The sequence below is a fragment of the Spea bombifrons genome, chromosome 2, assembly GCF_027358695.1.
Source record: "Spea bombifrons isolate aSpeBom1 chromosome 2, aSpeBom1.2.pri, whole genome shotgun sequence".
NCBI lineage: Eukaryota > Metazoa > Chordata > Amphibia > Anura > Pelobatidae > Spea > Spea bombifrons.
The window spans coordinates 68,017,352-68,038,662 of NC_071088.1; the positions used below are offsets into that span (position 1 = coordinate 68,017,352).

The 21,311-nt window shown below is 37.9% G+C and overlaps 1 protein-coding gene across 1 annotated transcript in view; it reads left to right on the forward strand.

Annotated features, from left to right (window-relative positions):
• The first annotated feature begins 1,522 nt into the window (after positions 1-1,522).
• The window catches only part of DHX40 (DEAH-box helicase 40), a 30,222-nt gene continuing 10,433 nt past the window's right edge, over positions 1,523-21,311 (forward strand). The window contains exons 1-13 of the mRNA XM_053454643.1: positions 1,523-1,558; positions 1,657-1,816; positions 2,776-2,959; positions 4,088-4,233; positions 5,945-6,064; positions 7,564-7,794; positions 8,637-8,703; positions 8,924-9,055; positions 9,896-9,995; positions 10,635-10,721; positions 10,806-10,988; positions 11,832-11,912; positions 17,907-18,064. Of these exons, the coding sequence (XP_053310618.1) occupies positions 2,782-2,959; positions 4,088-4,233; positions 5,945-6,064; positions 7,564-7,794; positions 8,637-8,703; positions 8,924-9,055; positions 9,896-9,995; positions 10,635-10,721; positions 10,806-10,988; positions 11,832-11,912; positions 17,907-18,064 (1,483 nt within the window). The 5' untranslated portion in view covers positions 1,523-1,558; positions 1,657-1,816; positions 2,776-2,781. The remainder of the gene's footprint in view (positions 1,559-1,656; positions 1,817-2,775; positions 2,960-4,087; positions 4,234-5,944; positions 6,065-7,563; positions 7,795-8,636; positions 8,704-8,923; positions 9,056-9,895; positions 9,996-10,634; positions 10,722-10,805; positions 10,989-11,831; positions 11,913-17,906; positions 18,065-21,311) is intronic.

Below are 21,311 nucleotides of genomic sequence, written 5' to 3' on the forward strand. Positions count from 1 at the left end.
ATCCCCCGCCATACTGTAAATGGTGCAAGTGGAGGCTCAGGGGAGGGATCACACAGGGTCCCTGGAGCAGTTTTCGCCTCGAATGTATTACAGCAACACTACTTAAACAAAGAAATCAACTTTTTGACGCTTTCTAAGCACATTTAATGCCAGGCATGTCATAAGCCGTTAAAGGGGTTAAAGTTCTTTGTGAGTGCAGAAAAATAAAACATTTGCCTCATATAGAAGTTAAATGGCTGCAACTTCTGCATCAGGTAAGTGCTTAAGTTTTCAAGAAGCCTATCAGTGGCAAGAAATGCTCCAACTGAAATCAATGGAAGGACTTTACACATGCGAACTGGAGGGCATTTAGCTGGGGGTGGGGAAAGAGGCAAATACATTAGGAGGGATTCTGCAGACCCCTGCCCCATTCATTTGAAAAACAGAGAATATAAAAATAAAATGTGCATATGATGGCTGGAGTGCTCCTTTTAAGGATGTGGAGCCATTTAGGAATTTAAAAGATCAACAGCGACACCTAGGGGTTGCGAAGTGAATCAAATTGTTAGAGCAGCTGTAACACAAAAGCAAACAAATGATGTAGAAATTTTGTGTCTCATTTAAGAATTTGTTTCTGTTCAAAGAAGCAGAAATACAAAATGCACATGTTTAGCTCCGAGAATAATCCATATTTTTATATCTTCCACAGTTTTTTAAAACCTGTAATTAATTTTCAACCTCTGTAATATTTAAAGTAGCCTTTATTATATATCCTACCTTTATACGTGACACTCTCTATGCACCCCCAAAGTCCTACTTCAGGCAAATTCCCCACCACATTTCATTATTATTATTATTATCTTTTATTTATATAGCGCCAACAATTTACGCAGCGCTTAATACAATACATATGTTCAAGGGGAATGACAAGACGAGAATTGACAGACTAAGACAAACCGATACATTAGGTGGAGAGAGTCCTGATCGCAAGCTTACAATCTTGAGTGACTTGTGGATCTTGTAGTGTCACATCTTTTTTTGACATTTATATTTTTGTAGAAAATCGATACGTGGAATGTGCCAGCTTTGATTACATGATTATGCGCCTTTTCGTTTGCAAAATGATTTGTTGGATTTATGTCAGAAAACTTTTAGTTTTTTGAATGCATTTTTGGTTCCCCTTACATTTTTATTATATACAGTTAGATTTTGGCTTTTTTCCCCCATGTGTAAATAAGTGTATGTATGGGCACAGTAACAATGCTATTGTCTATAATAACAAATGTTCACATAGACTACAATGTACATTGCTATAGTACCATAATTCTCCTTGTCAGATATTATAGCTTTCACATTTAAGACATAATCATCTATATTTATACATGTTAACAAATTCACCTAATTTAGAAAACAGAATAACCTGAAACGTTTCCATCAACACCACATGTAATATCGAAAGTGCCCACTAGGTGGCAACTAACCTCGTAACGTCATTTCAGATGCTACGGCTCCTTACAGGAGTCAAAAAGCTTTTGTTGTTGTTAGGGTCATGGCAGCTGCGTAGATAAAAGAAAAGTTGGTACGCGCGTAAAAGTTTATAATGTTGATACAATGTTAAAATCTGTAATAATAGTTAGGTTTGTCTTTTTTAACACAACGTGTTTATCCTGTGTGTAGATGCAAGAACACTCCTTCATTTGGCGTGTTATTGGTTAGTTATGTCCTGATGTTAAAGATGGCGCGAACCATGTAGTGGACTTTAAGGTAGGAAACGAATACCCTGACAGTGGTTGTGTGGTGACTGTCAGAGTATTGTGAAAACTGTTGACATGCCTTTGTATGTTTTGTTGTTATTTTAAAGTAATTTTGGGGTAAAAAAAAAAATAAAGTCCTATATTTAAATTGGTCACAGTGATACTGAATGCCATCTATTAAAATGTTATAAGCTAATAAATCCTAGTATAGTAGGCTTTGGACTGTCGCTGTCAGAGAAGATTAAGATTGATTTTAGTGAACCAGTGATCACAGAGGAAGATGTAGAGTCACGTAAACTTTGAAGACCACAGAGGTCTCTTCTTCGGATGCTCACTGAAAAACCATCATTGCATGCTGGATTTACAATAATAGACTGTGAAGGTTTATGCAAATTATGAAGCCTCCTGTCTTGTGGTAAAATTGTATCCATTCTGTGGCATATCTCCCCACAATTTAAACGGATACAAAAAGGGACCTGTGTTTTAAGGGGTGTGTGCTACAAGGCAGTGTTTTTACCTTGTTTTATGTGATCTATATATAGATATTTATGTAATTAGGGTATGTTAGGAAAAAAATATGTAGTGTATTTAGAATAATACATAGACTCACAAAATGTGACACGCTTATAAATATCTTAAAAATATCCTAGAAAAGAGAGACATTAAGGGAAAAAAGGTTGCTTTGGGTCCCGAAGAAGGACTGTTCCTTCTAATCATTGATACTTGGCAGGTATCTCCTTATTTAATGAAAAATACTTCGCTGATAACATTTTTGTTAAAGTTGGGCAGTTAGAACAATAGCATATAATGACTTTTTATTATTATTTGTTTTTGTTTTCTTTGTTTTTTAACTATTGGATGGCCTGAGCTGGCTATCTTAACTTATAACTGTGCACATAAAAAAACACAAGACTTTAGTACAATAACAGGTAGTTTGTGGATGAAGCATACAAGGTTAGTGGATGGAAGCTGATTTTTTTTTTTGATTTTTTTTTTTAAATATTTTATTTTAAAACCAATGTTCCAGAAACCTTCTTCACAGAACATCATGGAAAGTGACGTGAGAGTTCATAAGAGAAAACATAGTTCCAGTTGTCCAAAACTTCCTATCCACAAGTGTAAAGAGAAGCTTGTACAGGCTGCCAGAGGACATACGTTTCTGATTGTGACGGGGGACACTGGCAGTGGGAAAACCACACAGCTGCCACAATATCTGTACAATGCAGGTAACCGCGTTAAACAGAAATATTCAGAGTATTAGTCATATGAAGGGATCAAAAAACCTCTGAGCGGTACCTTCATTACCGAGAACCGGTCGTTTAAACGGTTTAAACCATCAGTGGATAACTTTTTTCAATTTGAATTATCTTGAATTGTAAATCAGAAATAGTATATTCAAAGTAATCTTCTGAATGGGTTGTTAAGAAATTAACATCACTTAAGCAGTAAAAATTATTGCTAATTGTATGTCCTATCAATCCTCATAATAGTAAAAAAAAAAAAACAATAATGTTAAAACTGACAACTTACACACATTATGACATACTGGTACGGAAGGAGATGAATACCCTGCTGTTATCCTTTAATAAATACTGCTTGGTTCTTTAGCAAACTTGGTAGCAAGAGGAAGATCCCATCCCATTATCAATGCATATAGCTGGAGCTTGTGTACCTGCCTCAAGCTAGAAATTCTTATTGCTTTCAACAAAAACATAGATCAGCAGCACTAACAACGTTTGTTTCACTGACCCCTAAAGTAAGATGGACTCTGCCATTGCCGTATTAACCCATATCTAGAGTATTTGGTTACAGTCTGAAGAAACACCATCAAGTAAATTTTCATGTTCTTCTATATCACATTTGTTTACTAATGTCCTTTTGATTCAATGCTTCAAAATCATTTTGGACATTTCACATTGACAGCAAAATGACCAGGTTAGATAGTACATAGTTACATAGTACATGAGGTTGAAAAAAGTCCTAAGTCCATCAAGTTCAACCCTTCTACCTAACCTTCCTACTCTTGATCCAAAAGAAGGCAAAAAACCCTTATGAAGCTACTTTGAATTCTGCCATCAGGGGGAAAAATTCCTTCTTGACCCCAAAAGGCAATCAGATTTCTCCTTAGATCAAGATTATTTCTATTTATAGCCATGTCTGTCATGCCTTTCTAAAAAAAAAATATCTAGACCCCTTTTGAAGGCATCTAATGTATTTGATAAGACCACCTCCCTTGGCAGTGAATTTTTTTATTATTTATTTATTTATTTCTAGAGTGAAACCCATAAAAGTTCTGAGTGTACCAGAGACATACGGTGTTGGGAGTACCAAATGATTTTATCTTGCATTTAAAGGGTTTGGAAAGCATGGACTTATTGGTGTTACGCAGCCACGGAGAGTAGCTACGCTATCTGTGGCACAAAGAGTGGCAGAAGAGATGCATTGTGATGTGGGAAGCACAGTTGGGTATCAAGTACGATTTGATGACTGTTCCTCACAGGTAGGAAATAAGATTAAAAAATGTACCCAACATGGCTTACTATAGCATTAAAATAACAATAATAGATGGAGACATTCAATTTTTATTTTATTTCAGGATGCATGTGTTATACTTAGATTTTACAAAACATATTGAATTCACAATACCAGTATATTTTCAGTTCCAACTCTTGAATTTTACATGCATTCTGAACTGCCAAGATTTTCCTGAAAAATGCTTATGGCTTAACGGGTTTGGCGGTTGTGAACGGGAGCAGGAGGGTTATACTGGGTAGATGTTGTGTTAGGGCAATGGATGTAAGGTTTTTTATTTTTTATATATATATATTTTTTAAATGGTTAGAGGTCCTCTTAGGGACTTCTTGAAAATGTTATTAATGGCAGTGATGTCACAATGACATAACTTACCTCACTTTATTGTTTTTTTTCTAATTATTATTTATTGTATTATTTTAGTGATTTTTTTTTTTTAAATCACTAACCTTTTTTTTCTCCATTTCTTTTTTCAGCATGGGAGGAGGGTGAGAAGGGTGTTCCCCCTGCACCAATCACACTGTGATCTCTATGCAAATTCCCACAGACTTGCAAAGAGATGACAGTGTCTGTGCCTCATCATAGGACAGGATATCTTTACAGACCCTGCAGGGTCGCAGGATATCTTTACAGACCCTGCAGCAGTGACGCAACCTGGAAGGGAATGCCCGATTGCGCAACCGGCATTTAAAAATGTAACAGTTTTACGGCTTTCCTGCCGGAAGCTATTACATCCAATCGGGCAGCAGAAAGCAGGGGGATCTCCGTCCAGTGGCAGGGATGTGTCCCTGCCTCTGCAAGAAGAGCAGGACGTACTGCTACGTCTAAAGGGGATTCTTGGGATGCGTTTTTTGGACGTACCGGTACGTTCATGGGGGACTGAAAGGGTTAAACATGCACGGGAAAGACATAACATATAAACAAACATACCAAGCACGGCATGGTAAATGAGCCTACAAAAGGATCTGCGTTCACTTTCTTCGCTCAGATGGTGTTGCCGCAATGCCTGAATATCGAGGCAATCAGCAACACCAAGAAAGTATGTAGGGGCGCCGCGTGATCCCTCTTCTGAACGTTCACACTTGCTCTACATGCCCTGTCGCTGGAGGGCTTAGGAAACATTACTTCCTTCACTCAGCCAGTGTTGACACAGATTGGTGGTATAATTAGTGCATGGAAAGTGTTAAAATACCAAATTGAAAAATGCACACCTCCCAAATGTGGCCTTTTAGTACCCAAACAACGCAACCAAAACTTATGCATGGGTATCCTTGTACTCAGGGCATGTTGTGAACACATTTGAATGTTGTTTGGCAGTGACCAGAATCCCCCCATTCATTTGCAAAACAGACCACATATGTACATATATTGGCTGAAGTGTCTGTTTAAGGGTAAATGCAATTGTAACTTTTGAAACTTTTGATTCACTTTAACTGAAATGTTTCTACGGCCACTTCAGGAAACTGATATTATGTTGTATATTGGTATTGATATAAGTGCTATAGATTTACTTACAGCTTTGTTCAGTTATTATTCTACTGTAATGTTACAGCTATATTATTATTGTAGAAAAGGTATTTACTTAGCTTATGTGAATTAAGCTATGCAAAGTATAGTCTGCTTGGATATAAATCTGGAAGGTATTTTATGATGTTTGCTTTTTCTGTTGTTGTACTTAGGACACTGTGATTAAGTACATGACTGATGGCTGCTTGTTGAGACACACCTTGACTGACCCTGACCTTCTTCAATACAGTACGATTATTTTAGATGAAGCTCACGAGCGAAGTTTAAGTACAGTAAGTAATCAATAAAAATTGAGTGGGATCTTAAAATACTAGAAGAAGAATGTCAAACAAAGATAAAAGAGCAAACCTGACAAACAGTGCACAAAACAAATGCAATGTCCATTACAATGAGTGACCATAATGAAGAATTTCTGCCTGGAAAACATAAGTCTTTTCCCTCCTATCTTTGAGACATTGTAGTCAGACATTGTGGTCTGTTTAAAAATAAAAAAAAAAAGAAAACTATTCTTGAGTATTTAGAAGATTGTTCACCAAAATAATGCTGTAATTATTATGTTATTTACACACACACACACACACACCTGTTTCACATGTACGGTGTTAAAAACAGTAAAAAAGAATAATACACATGTATACATGTAATACACAGTGTGTCTGTGGCAATTTGTGCCCACTCAGCCAAAAGAGCATCTGTGAGATCAGGCACTCATGTTAATCGAGAAGGCCTAGCTTGCAATTGGTGTCCCAATTCCTCCCAAATGTGTTCTATGGGGTTAAGGTCAGGGCTTTGTGCAGACTACTAGAGTTTATTCACACCAAACTCATCATACCATGTCTTTATTGACCTTGCTTTGTGAACAAGGGTGTAGTTCCCCAAACGGATGCCACAACGTTGGAAGCGTACGATTGTCTAAAAAGTGTCTTTGCATGCTGTAGCATTAACATTACACTTCACTGGAAGCCTGGTCCAGCACCAGACCATTATCCCTCCTCTACTAAAATTTACAGTAGGCACTATGCATTCTGGTAGGTAGCATTCTCCGTGAATCTGCCAAATCCAGATTCGTCCAGATTCGTTCATCATGTACTAATGTCATGTACTAATGCTTGATTCATCACTCGAGAACATGTTTTGGGTGCTCCAGAGTCCAGTGGCTGTGTGCTTTACACGTACCCAGCTGACGCTTGGCATTGTGCATAGTGATCTGAGGCTTGCGTACTGCTGCTTGGCCATGGAAACCCATTTCATGAAGCTCACAACGCACAGAGCTTGTGCTAATGTCACTTCCAGAGGTAGTTTGTCATCTGTAGCAAGTGATGCTACATGTCTCAGCACTGAGCAGCCCCTTATCTGTAAGTGTGTTTGGTCTGAAGCTTCCTGGCTGAGCAGTTGTTATTCTTAGACCCTTCCACTTCACAATAATAGCACTTAAGTTTGACCAGGGCCGATCTAGCAGGGAAGTAAATGAAACACATAAACTCAATGTTTGGGCGGGGTGTCCACATACTTTTGGTCATTATATATCCATGGGTAACAATAATTGCTATTATACATTTAAAAAAAAAATGTGTGTTTCCTTTAATCTAATCTCTTGGACGATACGTGCGTGTGTAGATATTTAATTGCCACTTGTTTTTTTTTGAATATCATGCAAGAATTGCTGTAAAAACAACTAGACAGGATGCCTTCTCATATATATTTCACTGAAGTTGTGTCACATAATTGCTGATATTGCAAAGAATGATGTGTTTTCCTTGTTTTTTTTCAGGATATCTTGTTTGGCTTGCTGAGAAAACAGTTTCAGCTGAAACGTTCTCCAAAGAGGAAGTACCCACTGAAAGTTATAGTTATGTCTGCTACACTGGATGTTGAAAAACTGACAGAGTTCTTTGGCAATTGCCCAGTGGTCACAATCCCTGGAAAAGTATATCCAATTAAAGAGAAATTCCACAATCTTGTTGGCCCCAGAGACAAAGAAAGCACTGCTTATGTCACAGAGGTATGGGCTGAAACGCAGTCAAAGTACTAGTCTGTGACAAATGCAGAATTATTGTTTATTTAATCCTGAATTTGTATTTATGGATTTGTTTTAAACACAAACAAATTTGGGCAAAAAATACACAAATGAATGATCACAACCGGTTGTGCAAGTAATGTAACTAACATCCATGAACAGTACATCTGTATTTGCTAGGAGGAGATTGTGCATATTTAGCTCTTTATAGCTTTAGATTATCAGTGGTAGCACTTATCACCTAAACCTCTGCAGGACAAAGTACATATCGGTAGCACCACAGCTATATGTTGCCCAAAGAGGTAGCAAAGGAAGCCCCTGCTAAACTAAATATGCATTTAGTAAGGTACTGTCTGAAGAGGAAAAATACTTGACCAGATTTTGCCTCAAATAAAATGTTTACAATGATTTCATGTATAATGCCCATTGCTCATGTAGTCCCATATGGTAATGTAGGTATTATCCTCTGGTATCCCTATTCATTTACCTGAGGGATTAATCAGAGCTGACCATCTAGTGTAATCTATTATATTTTGATGACCCTCCTAATGTTTTTTGTCTAGGGTCTTACAAGACCTAATTGTCCCCACTATAACAGTATGTATAGCCCCCATGAACTTTTTAAATTGTAAAAAACTGCATAACCAATAGAAATAATTTTTCCAGGTGATAGTACCACTTTAAGGCTTACTTGTTTAATTTTACTACATAATTTCATTAAACACTAAAATATATTTATTTATTTTTTGCTTGATTGGCTGTTTCGTAATATCCCAAGTACTTCCCTCGGTTTATGTTCAATTTTTTTTTTCCCATCTTAATTTTAGACAGTGAAACTTGCACTGCAGACACATTTAAATGAGCCTTCTGGGGACATTCTTGTTTTCCTTACAGGTATGATAACCGAAAAGAAAGAAAAACTTTTTTACATTATTTAATGTACATGTGATCTGAAGTGACAAACATAACTCAAGATTATTTTAATGTGCAAAAAAAAGCTTTAGGTCCCAAAATGGTTTTCTCGAACAAACCAATTTCTTCCCGCTTAGATTAGTTCTTGTTTGTTTTTAAAAGATTTCAGTACAATTGTAAAGTTGTTTCTGATTTACTACAGGTCAGTCAGAGATAGAGAGAGCCTGTGATTTGCTCTTTCAAAAAGCTGAATCCATAGACTATCGCTATGACTTGTTTGACAGTTCCGTGGAGGGTCTGCTTATTTTGCCTTTGTACGGGTCCATGCCAACAGGTAATAAAAACGACTTGTTCTTTTCCTGTAGCTCAGTTGGTGTTAGTGTGTTTGTCATCACGTGGAAACATTAGTCTATCTAACCATTATCAGATTTGCATATTGGTGTCAGGACCTCCAGGGGTCTGCTGTTGCAGAAATCGGCTCCAAGGGCCTGGCACAAGACAAATACATGCCACCTGAGATTAAGCTTCAACTTTATGTGGCCACAAACCAGTCGCTAGTGACAGTGGCAAGCATTTAGTGGCACTGGGAGACCAGGACTACATAATACAGGTGCAGTAGGCAGATCCAGATGGTGAAGCAGGCATGGGCAGACAAAGAAACATGAAAGGGCAAAGTAGTGACAAAGCCTACTATAAGTGTAGGGTAGCTGATTCGTCCTGATGGCCTTAAAATGTTTACTTAATGTCCTAACACTAATCCTTAATAAAACCCCAAAATAAAGCGGATAACTGTTGCAATTTGGGGTCTAACAGAACAAATAGAACAGCTTGATCGGTGAGATTATATACAGAAAGTTCAGACGCAGAAGGAGTACACAAGAACAAAGCAAATAAACACAGAAAACTGGATAAGAACCACTGCAGCAACATACACCACAACTAGGGCTGAAGCCTCACCGTTATTTATTGACACCATGCCTTAGTCTGTAATTGGCATATACACTAATATGTACTGTAGTATTATGTATTTATTGAATGTCATAATGAATGCATATTTTCCATGTAGTTATAGCTAGATGAGGGCACTACATTGCAAATATTTTCGGCTCAATTAAATCAGTGGAGCTGCTTAACCAAAACATGTATTTTTACGCACTTTTGCGTGTTGTTTCAGATGAACAAAAGAGGATATTTTTTCCTCCTCCAGATGGCATCAGAAAGTGTGTTGTATCCACAAATATTGCTGCAACATCTTTGACGATTGAAGGAATAAGGTTTATTTTTATTTGGCATATCTGAATGTGCACGTTAAATGTCTGATTAAAAAACAATAGTACTTCCAAGAGTTATTTTTGGACCTAGGTTTATTAACCTGCAGAAATAAGGAACTTTTTATAATGTTTAATTGTGGTGCCAGTACCTCATGAGGAGATCTGACACCTGTAACTCTCATAGGATATCAGAAAAAAATGAATTATATTTTATACAAGGAAAGAAAATTAACTATATGGCTTATTTACATCATTATTTTTGCAGCAGGAACATTTATATCCCATTTAAATCAGTGGAGGCACACAGAAGATGTGTTTAGCCGAATGTCTTTCCAGCAAGCCAAGCAGCTGGGGGTGGGGACAGAGGGAAAATGCATAGAAGGATTGTAATGAATCATATGATGGCTGGAGTGTCCCTTTAACAGGAACTGGTACATCATCTTAACTAATTCAGTGGGAACGAGGTGTTAGGACCAAACAATGACATTTACAGCCTGAGTTACAGATTTAGCAAGCAGGAGTCCTAATAGCATGCAAACAGACACTGCTGTGAAACAGAAGCAACCAATTAAAGCCGAGCGAATGATTGAAATGACAAAATAAAAATAGCTTTATTTTAACTGTCAGCATTTCTTGTTTCAGATATGTGGTAGACAGTGGATTTGTAAAACAATTTAATCACAACCCGAGGGCTGGACTAGATGTTTTAGAAGTTGTCCCCATATCAAAGTGAGTCTTTGGACATATTGATTAGATAGCATGCAAACTTCAAATTTTCTCCTAGCTTCTATATTTTTTTCATCTTTGCTTTAGGAGTGAAGCTGTGCAAAGGGCTGGGAGGGCTGGTAGAACCGCTCCAGGCAAGTGTCACCGGATTTATAGCCAGGAGTTCTGGGACAAATGTATGCCTGATCATATGATCCCTGAGATTAGGAGAACCAGTCTGACATCTGTGATTCTGACCCTGAAGTGCCTCGGGATACATGATGTTATCCGGTAATTCAGCTTGCCCATTAACTACATCTGCAGTACAGAGTTGCCATGGTTGGTAACTATGCTTGATATGTATGTAATGTATGTTAAAAAGTACACTTTAGCACTACCTAAAAAATATTCTTTGGAGTATAAAACATTTTTATATTGTGCTTAGGAATTTTTTTTCACCAACCTTTTCAATATCTGTATTGTAATATAAAAAAGTTGCATCTTGTAGTTACAGACATGTTCATATATGTGAGGGGTCCAAATGCTCTACTGCTATAGCAATGCACCAGAATCATACTACTACTTTAGCCTAGAGTGCGCAACACATATTAAACTTTCCCACGTATGTTACCTTAATATTGTATTAAAGTTTATTATGTACAATGGTTAGATATACCATAAGAATAAACTGACATTAGATATAAGCATCTTTTGACCTTTTTTGTATTGCAATGCAAGGCAGACTCTGGCTCTGCTCCTCTGAAATTAGCATTGTACTTTCAAAATAACTTTGAAATATTGTATTGTATTTTTACAATGCTTTTTGAGAATGCAGCTTGTACTTTGTAAGTTAAAAGCTGCTTTCTCAGGGGAACTGGCACTGCCCCATGCAGTCGTCTACAGCAACTACTTTTATTCTAAATCTCAGCTAGATTGTCTTTACTATTTTGGAGCTGAAATAAATGTTTCCTGCCTCATCTGACTGGGAGTTGGACAGCTACAGAAAATTATCTCCTAACTCCTATAACCCCCCCCTGTGGAATTTGTCCCATTCACCTGACAAAATGGGAGTTTATCCCTCTTGTTGTTGATTAATGTGAATATTCTGTATTGACTAACTTTTGTTATAACTAGGTTCCCATATCTGGACCAGCCTGAAGAGAGATTCATATTAGAAGCACTCAAGAAGCTCTATCAGTGTAGTGCAATTGACAGGTAATAAATAACACAATTTTGAGTCCAAAACCACTGTATTTTATATAATAATAAAATTAGGTTGAAATTGAAACACTTTACAGCTGAATGTATTCCTATGTTGCAATTACTAAAAGTATCATTTTTTTCAATATTTGAAACACAAAAAAAAAATCAAGCTGCAATTTGTTTTTGCCTGAGCTCCCAAAAAATCTGAGCAAGCTTCCAAGTTGCTACCCCTGTTAAGCGTTTGACTTAAATAAATGTAACAGCTGCTAACGGTTTGCAACAATCCCAGAAAATAACCAGGGACATCTTTCAAGTGATTGACATACCCACAGCAAAATGAAGGCACTTCAAGCCAGCTAAAACAAAGTGAATGAATACAAATTAAATTAAATGAGTTTTGGTTTTATGTTTACAGGGTACTGCAACTGTGTACAGGGTAGTATAAACGTGCATAGTGTATGGTCACTGTGTGTTGTTTAGTATGTATGTGCATAGATTAGTGTGACTTTTTATGTTTATAGTATACATGTGTATAGCATTGTGTAGCATGCATAGTGTCATTGTGTATTGTTTTGGCATGCATGTGTAAAGGGTAGGGTGACTGTGTATAGGGTATTGTTAATGTGTATTGTTTAGTATGTAGTGCTGAAACAAACCCATAAAGTGTAATAGCACTGCAATGCTTATTTGATCTCAATGCAAAATTTGTACCAAAGCAAAAGGAACCAGCCAAAAAAATTTAGGAGCCAACTTTTTTCTTCCCCCAATTATGTTTTTGTTTTCATATATTACTTCCTGGTATGCAGTTAAAGGATGTTTATTGGAGCAATACAACATAAAACACACCTTTTCTTCAGTGCTGCACCACTTTGTATGGTACAGCAGTTAACCCCTTTCATTTTACACCCTAAAGATTGAAGCTTGTATGTTTAACCATTATTCCTACACTTATACACACTAACACCATACAGTAAGAAACACACAAGCTTAATATCTTATGTTCACAAACACTAACACCTTCCAGTAACACACAGACACGCTAACATTCTACACTATGGCATTAGCGTGATTGTGTATGTAACATACACAACACCATGCATGCTAGTGCTGCACATGCACACGCTGTCCAACAACGTACACAAACCCTGGGTGCCAGGAAGTGGTTTCTAGTCGCCATGGGGAGGCTTGTCGAGCCCTGACCTAGGAAGCTAGCATGTACTGCAGGTCTATCCTGCTGCTAGGGGGGTGTGTTGGCTATGTGCACATGCAGTATGTCTGGCTGTGCTCCCTGTCTGGAAACCAGCAGCCACAGGGAAGGAAAATTAATTGGTTTTCTAAATGAAACATTACTCATTTAACACAAACAATAACACAAGTGCCACCTGCTTGCATCTTGGGTGCGATTGCTCCTATTTAGAAATAACTAAACTCATCCTTAAAAATGCTATCTTTGCTGCTACGCATGTTTAACATTAATGCTGTCACAAAACTAGCTTTCCAACAGGTCCAGTAGGAACGATCTGCCGTTCTCTGTATTCTGTTATTGGCATGCAAATAATTTCCTGACCTAAATAGTGAATGTTTGTGCCAGTTATGTATACATATTTGCTCCTTATGTTTTACTGTTTCCTAAATACGTTTAAAAGCCATGTTTTTCCTCTCTGCAAATTAAATTGTGGTTCTATTAAATAGTTCTAAATGTATGTTTAGCTCAAGGTGTTGTTCCATCTACCCTTCTGAATTTAACACCTTTGTGTGTACAAAATTCATTGTATATTTTACGGGACATTCCAGACACCATATGCACTTTATTGAGTGCCTCCTTTAAATTAGTGTTTTCTTTCCTTTGCAAATGCTTTAGAGGATTAACCATAATTCCCTTCCCATATACATTTGCCCTCCCCAGCATATTCATCGCCAGCTACAGTGCTGAATTGCAGGGGGCGCAGCCCCTGATCAAACCTACTGGGTGCTGTATGTCCTTTAAAATATATTTTAAGATATGGTGTCATATCCTAGCATCTAGCATAGTGGGTGGCCAAGGAAATGGTGGGGGCAGCTACCCGGGCCTGTGTAGAGCAGTGCCAAAATATGCCACTGACTCAGGGGAGGGCTGGCAGCCTAAGGCCTGGGGGGCAAGTCACGTGAAGTGGCTCCGCCCCCTCGCACTCACCTTTCACCCCTCACGCTGCTCCCATCACTATGCGGCCATCAGACTGCTGGAAAACTTATCTAAACGGCCGCTGGGTGCTGATGCCACCGGCCGGAGCTACTTTAATCCTTTTTTATTTATTTAATATGCCGGATCGGCTTGCCATATTAAAATAAATAAAGTTTTCAAGTAGCACCAGCCGGCAGCATCAGCACCCAGTGGCCGTTTAGATAAGTTTTCCAGCAGTCTGATGGCCGCATAGTGATGGGAGCAGCGTGAGGGGTGAAAGGTGAGTGCGAGGAGGCGGAGCCACTTCACTGACTACATGTAAGAATACATATCAAAATACTTACTATCAAAGTTACTTACAAAGTAGTTTAATGTGCATTTTTCATTGCTATCTAGACACTAGACTGCCCTTTAACCCCTTGACTGCTAACGACGGCATGGTGCCGTCGCTAGCAGTCCCAGTCAGGTGCTAACGACGGCACCATGCCGTCGCTAGCACTCTCCTACCTTGATGGGGGTCTGTGGACCCCCATCACCACCTACCCCGGCGATCTGCCCCTCATTTTGAAGGGCATCACTGGGACCACCCGATCCGGCTGGTGACGTCGCGCGTAATGACGCGATGGCGTCACCGCGCAACTTTATTGAAAACTGACAATTGTCAGTTTTCACGGTATGGGGGCATGCTGCTTAGATGCCTGTATCTCAGGAATCTGAGCAGCTACAGACCCCCAACATATACCGTTGGAAAGGTAATCGCCTCACCTTTCCAACGGTATAATGCTTGTAAAAAAAGAATAAAAAATATTATGTTAAAAAAATAAAAATGCACAAAAAAAGTAAAAAAAATGATTTGGGGGTCTCTAAAGGCAGATAAATAAAGATCAAAATTGCCTAGAGACCCCCAAATTAAATTATCTAAACATAAACTGGTTTAACTTTAAAAAAAAAAAAAGTTTAAGTATTCTAGCTAAATGATCACTGTGGTAGCCAATGTTACCACAGTGATCATATAGCTATAAAAAGTCACATTCCCTTTTTAAAAATGGCCGATACTAAATTTTAACCCCATGATCCCTTTGATCATGGGGTTAAATTTAGCCAATGGTAGAGGAAGGCAATTTTTGAAATCCAGATGAACTGCAAAAATCAGCCGTATAGCCTGTAGTACGTAAGTTAACCATGTCATCCCTGGAGCCCCTTGCATTTTTACTGCAAAACTTATTTTTGCTGTAAAAGTGATTTTTTTCTCCCTTTACGATCATCTCTTTGGGATTGTAAGGGGAAAGAATGGTGTGTGCTTCTGCGAGTGAATGGAGATATGAAAAGCGTGTGAATGGTCAGTAATTAGGGTTGAAGCCTTGACGTGGCATTACTGCTCACGTAAGAAGTTAAATTATGGCACAAAAAGTACATATTTTTAAAAACTACACCCCTCGGCGCATCAAATGAGGGGCTGCGTGTGTTTCTAGGACAAACCTGGAGTGCGCAAGACACAAATGAACATGTCGCTATGGTTAGAAAAAACATATTTTCTAGCCAAAGCGACATATTCCATCATTATCTGTGAACTTAACTTTTGTCCTAGAAATACATGTAACCCCTCATTTGAAGCTCCAAGGGGTGTAGTTTCTTGAAATGTGTACTTTATGTACCCTAATTTAACTTCCCAGATGTCTAGACCACCTTAACTTCAGATATGGCAGATTGGAGAATCTTGTTAAAAAATTGTCTTAAAACATTTAGGGGTGATGGCTGCATTTAGACAGCTCTAGACAGCTGGGAAGTTAAATTATGGTACATAAAGTATATATTTTCAGAAACTACACCCCTTGGCGCATCAAATGAGGGGCTGCATGTGTTTCTAGGACAAACCTGGAGTGCGGAAGACATAAATGAACTTGTCGCTTTTAATTTTATTTATTTTTTATTTTTATTTGTGTGATATTCACTCATTTGTTGTGCAAGTCAGATTTGTGATACAAATACAAATAAGACCTCATTTAATGCGGCTGGGGGTGTAGTTTCTAAAAATATATAGTTTTGTTGGCATATTTTAACATCCCGGGCAGCTAGATCTGTTTAATTGACGCAGCCATGCATTAAATTTAAAGATGAATTTTGTGATAGTCTAATAAATTTAACTTTTAGCAATAAAATATTAGAAAAACACAGTCTACTGTTCTCAATTTCTGTTTATTTTAGACCGGTTACCTACTACAAATATTTAGCAACACAGGTTTTGATATTAGAGTTTAGAAAAATAACATTACAAACTAGTTTTTATTGAGTTGGAAGTGAAAAATTACACTTTTTCCCCATTTTTGGTTGTATTTTGCAAACCTAATAAGACATACACATATAAAAATGGTATATTTGGAATCTGCTGGGTGTGCTGAAAAAAAACAATATATGGTTTGTATAGTTTATTCCCAAGAAATTTACTTGAAACACGTTTAAACGTGAGATGCACCAAAATGCCGAAAACTAGCTTAGCACCAGGGTGTGAAATGGCTTAGCAGCCAAGGGGTTAAATGCCTAAAACATTTTCTGGAAACGTTTTTTTTTTTATTATGCCAATTTTGCCTCACTAATTTTTGCTCTGGTCACAAAACCGGGAATTTTGGCCCATCGGCCCATCTATTCTGTCTGTTTGAATGCTGTTTTACTTTTTATTTCGTTAGGATAGCTTTTTAAAAGTTTATATTTATATGATTATATCTCCAAAGAAAATAATAATACTAATAAAATGACAGGATGATTTGAGGTTTATGTGGTTAGCATAATAGAAATTGCAGTTTTGTGCTAAGTTTGATGTATAATAATATACATTACATACTACTTCTTTTTTTCACACTCCTATTCTAATTTGTAATTTCCATGCAGTTGCCTCAAGGGATTCATCAGAGTCCCTTCTATACATTTGCAATGTTTCTCCATCCCATCGACTTGCAGGAGATGTATTTTGCCAAACACATCTCCTGCTTACCAGTGTGCATGTGCAGTATGCTCGCCATCAGCCAGCTCGCCATTGGGTCTAACGAGTCATATGCAGAATAATCATACCTCGATGCTTAAAGTTTAGCTAACCAGCTGCTTGGCTTCAGTGCAATCCCTTTCATCTCCAATCAGAGGATGTAATGTTACTTGTGATCTGGTTTTGCCTAATTACTGCCTGTTTTGCTCCCTTTCCCAGCAAACTGAGGTTAACCACATCCTCCTATATGGAAAAGTAGGGAGGGGACACCAGGTTATGAGAATTGTTTTGAGGCAGCTTTCAATATACCCTATTTAGACTTTTAAGAAAACAGTGTTGGGCTAAATCGCAAGGGGATTATTGAGCCCACCTGTTGTAATTCCCATTAATTCCATAAATGACCATTATCATTTAGTAGCAGATATTTCAGTAAATGCACTACAGGCACCTGTGACTTCCACAAGCCCAGCTTATCCATGACTACAGTCTCTTTTTATATTTCTCGTTTAAATATATGTGATGTCCATCAAAGAAGAATAAATGTATATAGCATTTTTTTTTTTACATAAAATTAGTCTATAATATGGCCCAGGAAACAAAATAAATTGTGGCTTTATTTTGCATTTATACAAAACATGAAATCTACAATGTGTAACTGTAAATTTATTTTACATTTTATTGATAAATTAGCTTGTGTAGTCCACCTAATTGTCCATGGTGTCACCATAAGCTTGTTGTTAAAGGGCACTTAGTGTGAGTTATTCATCTATATTTATGTTTCGTTAGTGTGCGTTTATACACAGTTTATACACAGTTTCTTTTGTAGTGACTTAACCCCTATGTAACTGAATTTCTATTTTATTTTAAGAAGTGGCAGTGTGACACAGTTGGGTCGTTTTATGATTGAATTCCCACTGGCGCCAAATCTAGCCTGTGCAGTGATAAAAGCAGCATCTCTGGGATGTGAGGATCTTCTGCTTCCATTGGCAGCCATGTTATCTGTGGAGCATGTATTCATACAATCAGGTAACATATTTTCAGTGTTTTACAAAAAGAAAGGTTTTTCAAAAGTATATCATTTTTGGGGGTTTATTGAAAGCATCCAGCCATAAGCTTTTCTATATATCTATCTAATAGGATTATACCTACTGTTTGTTTTATTTGAACATTGAGTGTTTCTTTTTGTGACCTGAAAAAAACCCAAAGAGACCTCAATATTGTCCCTAGGAGATAAGGAATTCCTTCTGACTTCTCCCTGGATCATCGTTACCTAAGCTAAAGTTAAGTTGTCATAGCACATAGTGCCTGAAACTAAGCTGTCTGGGATGATGGCAGTCTGAAAGGTTAGTTTAAAAGATACGACAGGTACTAGAAAATGGATAGCTGGCTTTACTCATCCTTTAATACATAATATTCTCAACAAATAAAATAGAACATTGATGTCATGTATAAAGGTTTATGCATGGGGGATGAATTGATAAACTGGCTGCAGATAACACATTCCCTGCAAATAATTTCCAGATGAACAAACTATTTTCACTACAAAATGGTGGGGTAACTTATAAATGCGTATGCTGCTGTTATAAGTTTTAGCTAAAATCGAGGTTATTTGTAAGTAAGAACACCATATTAATGAAACCTAATTCAGGCCTGGTAATACGATCCCAGTACAACCTCAAGTATCAAACTGCATATTGTGCTACAGCCTATCTGGTGAACTTAAAAAGCTTCAAGGAGAGCAATATCAATAAATTATTGAATGGCAGTAATAAGATCTACCAGTGTCTACAAATAAGGGTAATTTTAGCTTTATTATTCATGCTGTTTTGTATATTTGATTTATTATACGAATCATACTTGTATATTTACTTAATGCAGGGTACTTTTATCGTTAAGAGACATTGGGTGTTATGTATAAAATGTGATCCTGGTTCAGTGTTTGAAAGTGGCCATACCACTATTGCAACCAATGTCCTTGAGCGTATACCTGCAATCATTTTTTAAGGTGGAATTTTATTGAGTTAGCTTATCCAAAATTGATGACCAGTAATAGAGAGCAAAGCTGATTTTTAGAGAGATGTTTTCAACCACTTACAGTAGGAACATTTCAAATGTCTTTGAATACTAAATAGTAGACTTGTGCAATTGTTTTTGGGAGAACATGAAAACAAATACAAATGTTGTACCGACTACCGAATAAACTCGTATGGCGGCTGGTAAACATACACGAAGACGAAGAACCTTCCTGTTCATCTTTGTAAATATCTCCTAGCTAATGTCCCTGGTCCCTTCCTCCATAGAAGTCACTGCCTCTAGCCTATCTTAAGTCTTTGTAGCGTTGCAGGGGTTACCAGGAACGGGAATCCGTAGGAGTTAAAGGTCCATAAGAGTGACTCTATTGGTCACTGGCAGGGAGCTCTCTGGATTCAACCGGGAGCCCAAGTCTACTAAATAAAGTGCTATTCCTGCTCTTACTAAAAGTGACACACGGTTTATGTACATGATTATACTCAGCATGGCATTGTTAGTGAAAAATAGCGCCAGGCACGACACGCAAAAACGGTCAGTTAACGACCAGCACGTCATGGCATTAAACAAGCTTAGGAAGTGATTTACAATTGCTTTTTTTCTTTTAAACGTTGTTGCTATAATGCCTCGAAAACGCCCATTTTAAAAGCGTTTAGGAGGCGATCAATGTAGGAATCGCTGAAACGCCTCGATAGCGAGGCATGCAGCGACACCGAACACCCACCCCAGGACGCACTGTGACGACTCTTCGGATTTTGTCACTCACAAGACAGCGTTTCCCAAAAGTGGCATTTTTCCTCTCAAACAACCCAACAATCCAATGCATGGGGGGTATCACTGTACTCAGAAGATGTTGCTGAACACATATTGGGGTGCTGTGTGACAGTGGCATGTACTAGGAGCTGTAAATTCATACCTGAAGTACAATTCATGTGATAAAAAAACACAAAATAAATTTATACCACAAGTTTGACAAAGGGTTGTAGTAGAATTAGTCCATGGAAAGGGTTAAAATACCAGCATCTGAAAAATATATGGTTTGATGGGGTAAATTGCATTGGCCAGCTTGAAAGATGTCCCAAATAGCACACGGGGCAGAATGACCAGATTTAGAAAAAATGGTTTTGAAATAGCAAAAAGCTACTTGTACTTATTGCCCAATAGCAGAAAAAGCAAAAGCAAAAAACATAAAAACATTGGATATTTCTAGATTCAGAGTAGAATATCTTTAGCAGGTCTTTTGTATTAGGTTTTTTTTTTAAGATGATTTTAATTATTCATCTAATTTAATTAAAGATTTTCTTTTTTTTATAAGAAATTAAGTGATATGATCACAAAATAGTATCTGAAGAAAGCCATTCTTGTCCTGAAAAAACCCCCAATATATAACTTGTGTGGGTACACTAAATAGGAGAGGAGAAAATTACAGCTAAACATGAGCACTGCAAAAGTGTTAAAACAGTCTTGGTCGTGAAGGGTACAAAAATAGCCTGGTCCTTAAGGGGTTAAATAAAACATACTCATTTGGGAAATTTATATACGTGCAAAAATATTACTAAACTGCAGGAAAATATAAAATGATAGTGGTGGAATAGTCTTAGTACCGTATTTGCTCCGGTGTGGGGAACTCTGATCTCTGACAGTCGGGGAAGGTCTGCGCAATGGACGCAGACAACCCCCGCTGCTAGCCACGCCTCCTTCCGGCTGCAGCGTAAGTGCGTGGGATCTACACGCTGCCCCGGCTACATGACAGGGAAGTCAGAAGCACCGGTAAGTTTGGGGGGGCGGGGGAGTGTTAAATGGGGGCATAAGGCATTTCTGGAGGCAGAGTGCTCTGTGAAATGCCTTTTAACCCCCTTAATGCCACTCTGCCTCCAGAAATGCCTTTTTAACCCTCTATACGCCACTCTGCCTCCTGAATGCTTTAAACCTCTCTATATGCCACTCTTCCCCATAATATGCCTTTTAACCCTCTAAAGGCCAGAGTGGCATATAGGGGTATAAGGCATTTCTGGAGAGAGAGTGGCACATAGGGGGTCAAAAGGCATATCATGGGGCACCGTGGCATATAGGGTTAAAAGGCATATCATGGGGCACAGTGGCATATAGGGTTAAAAGGTATATCATGGGGCACAGTGGCATTTAGAGGGTTAAAAGGCATATCATGGGGCACAGTGGCATATAGGGGTTATAAGGCATTTCTGGGGCAGATGTGCATAACTGGGGGGCAGGTTGGAAAATAGAA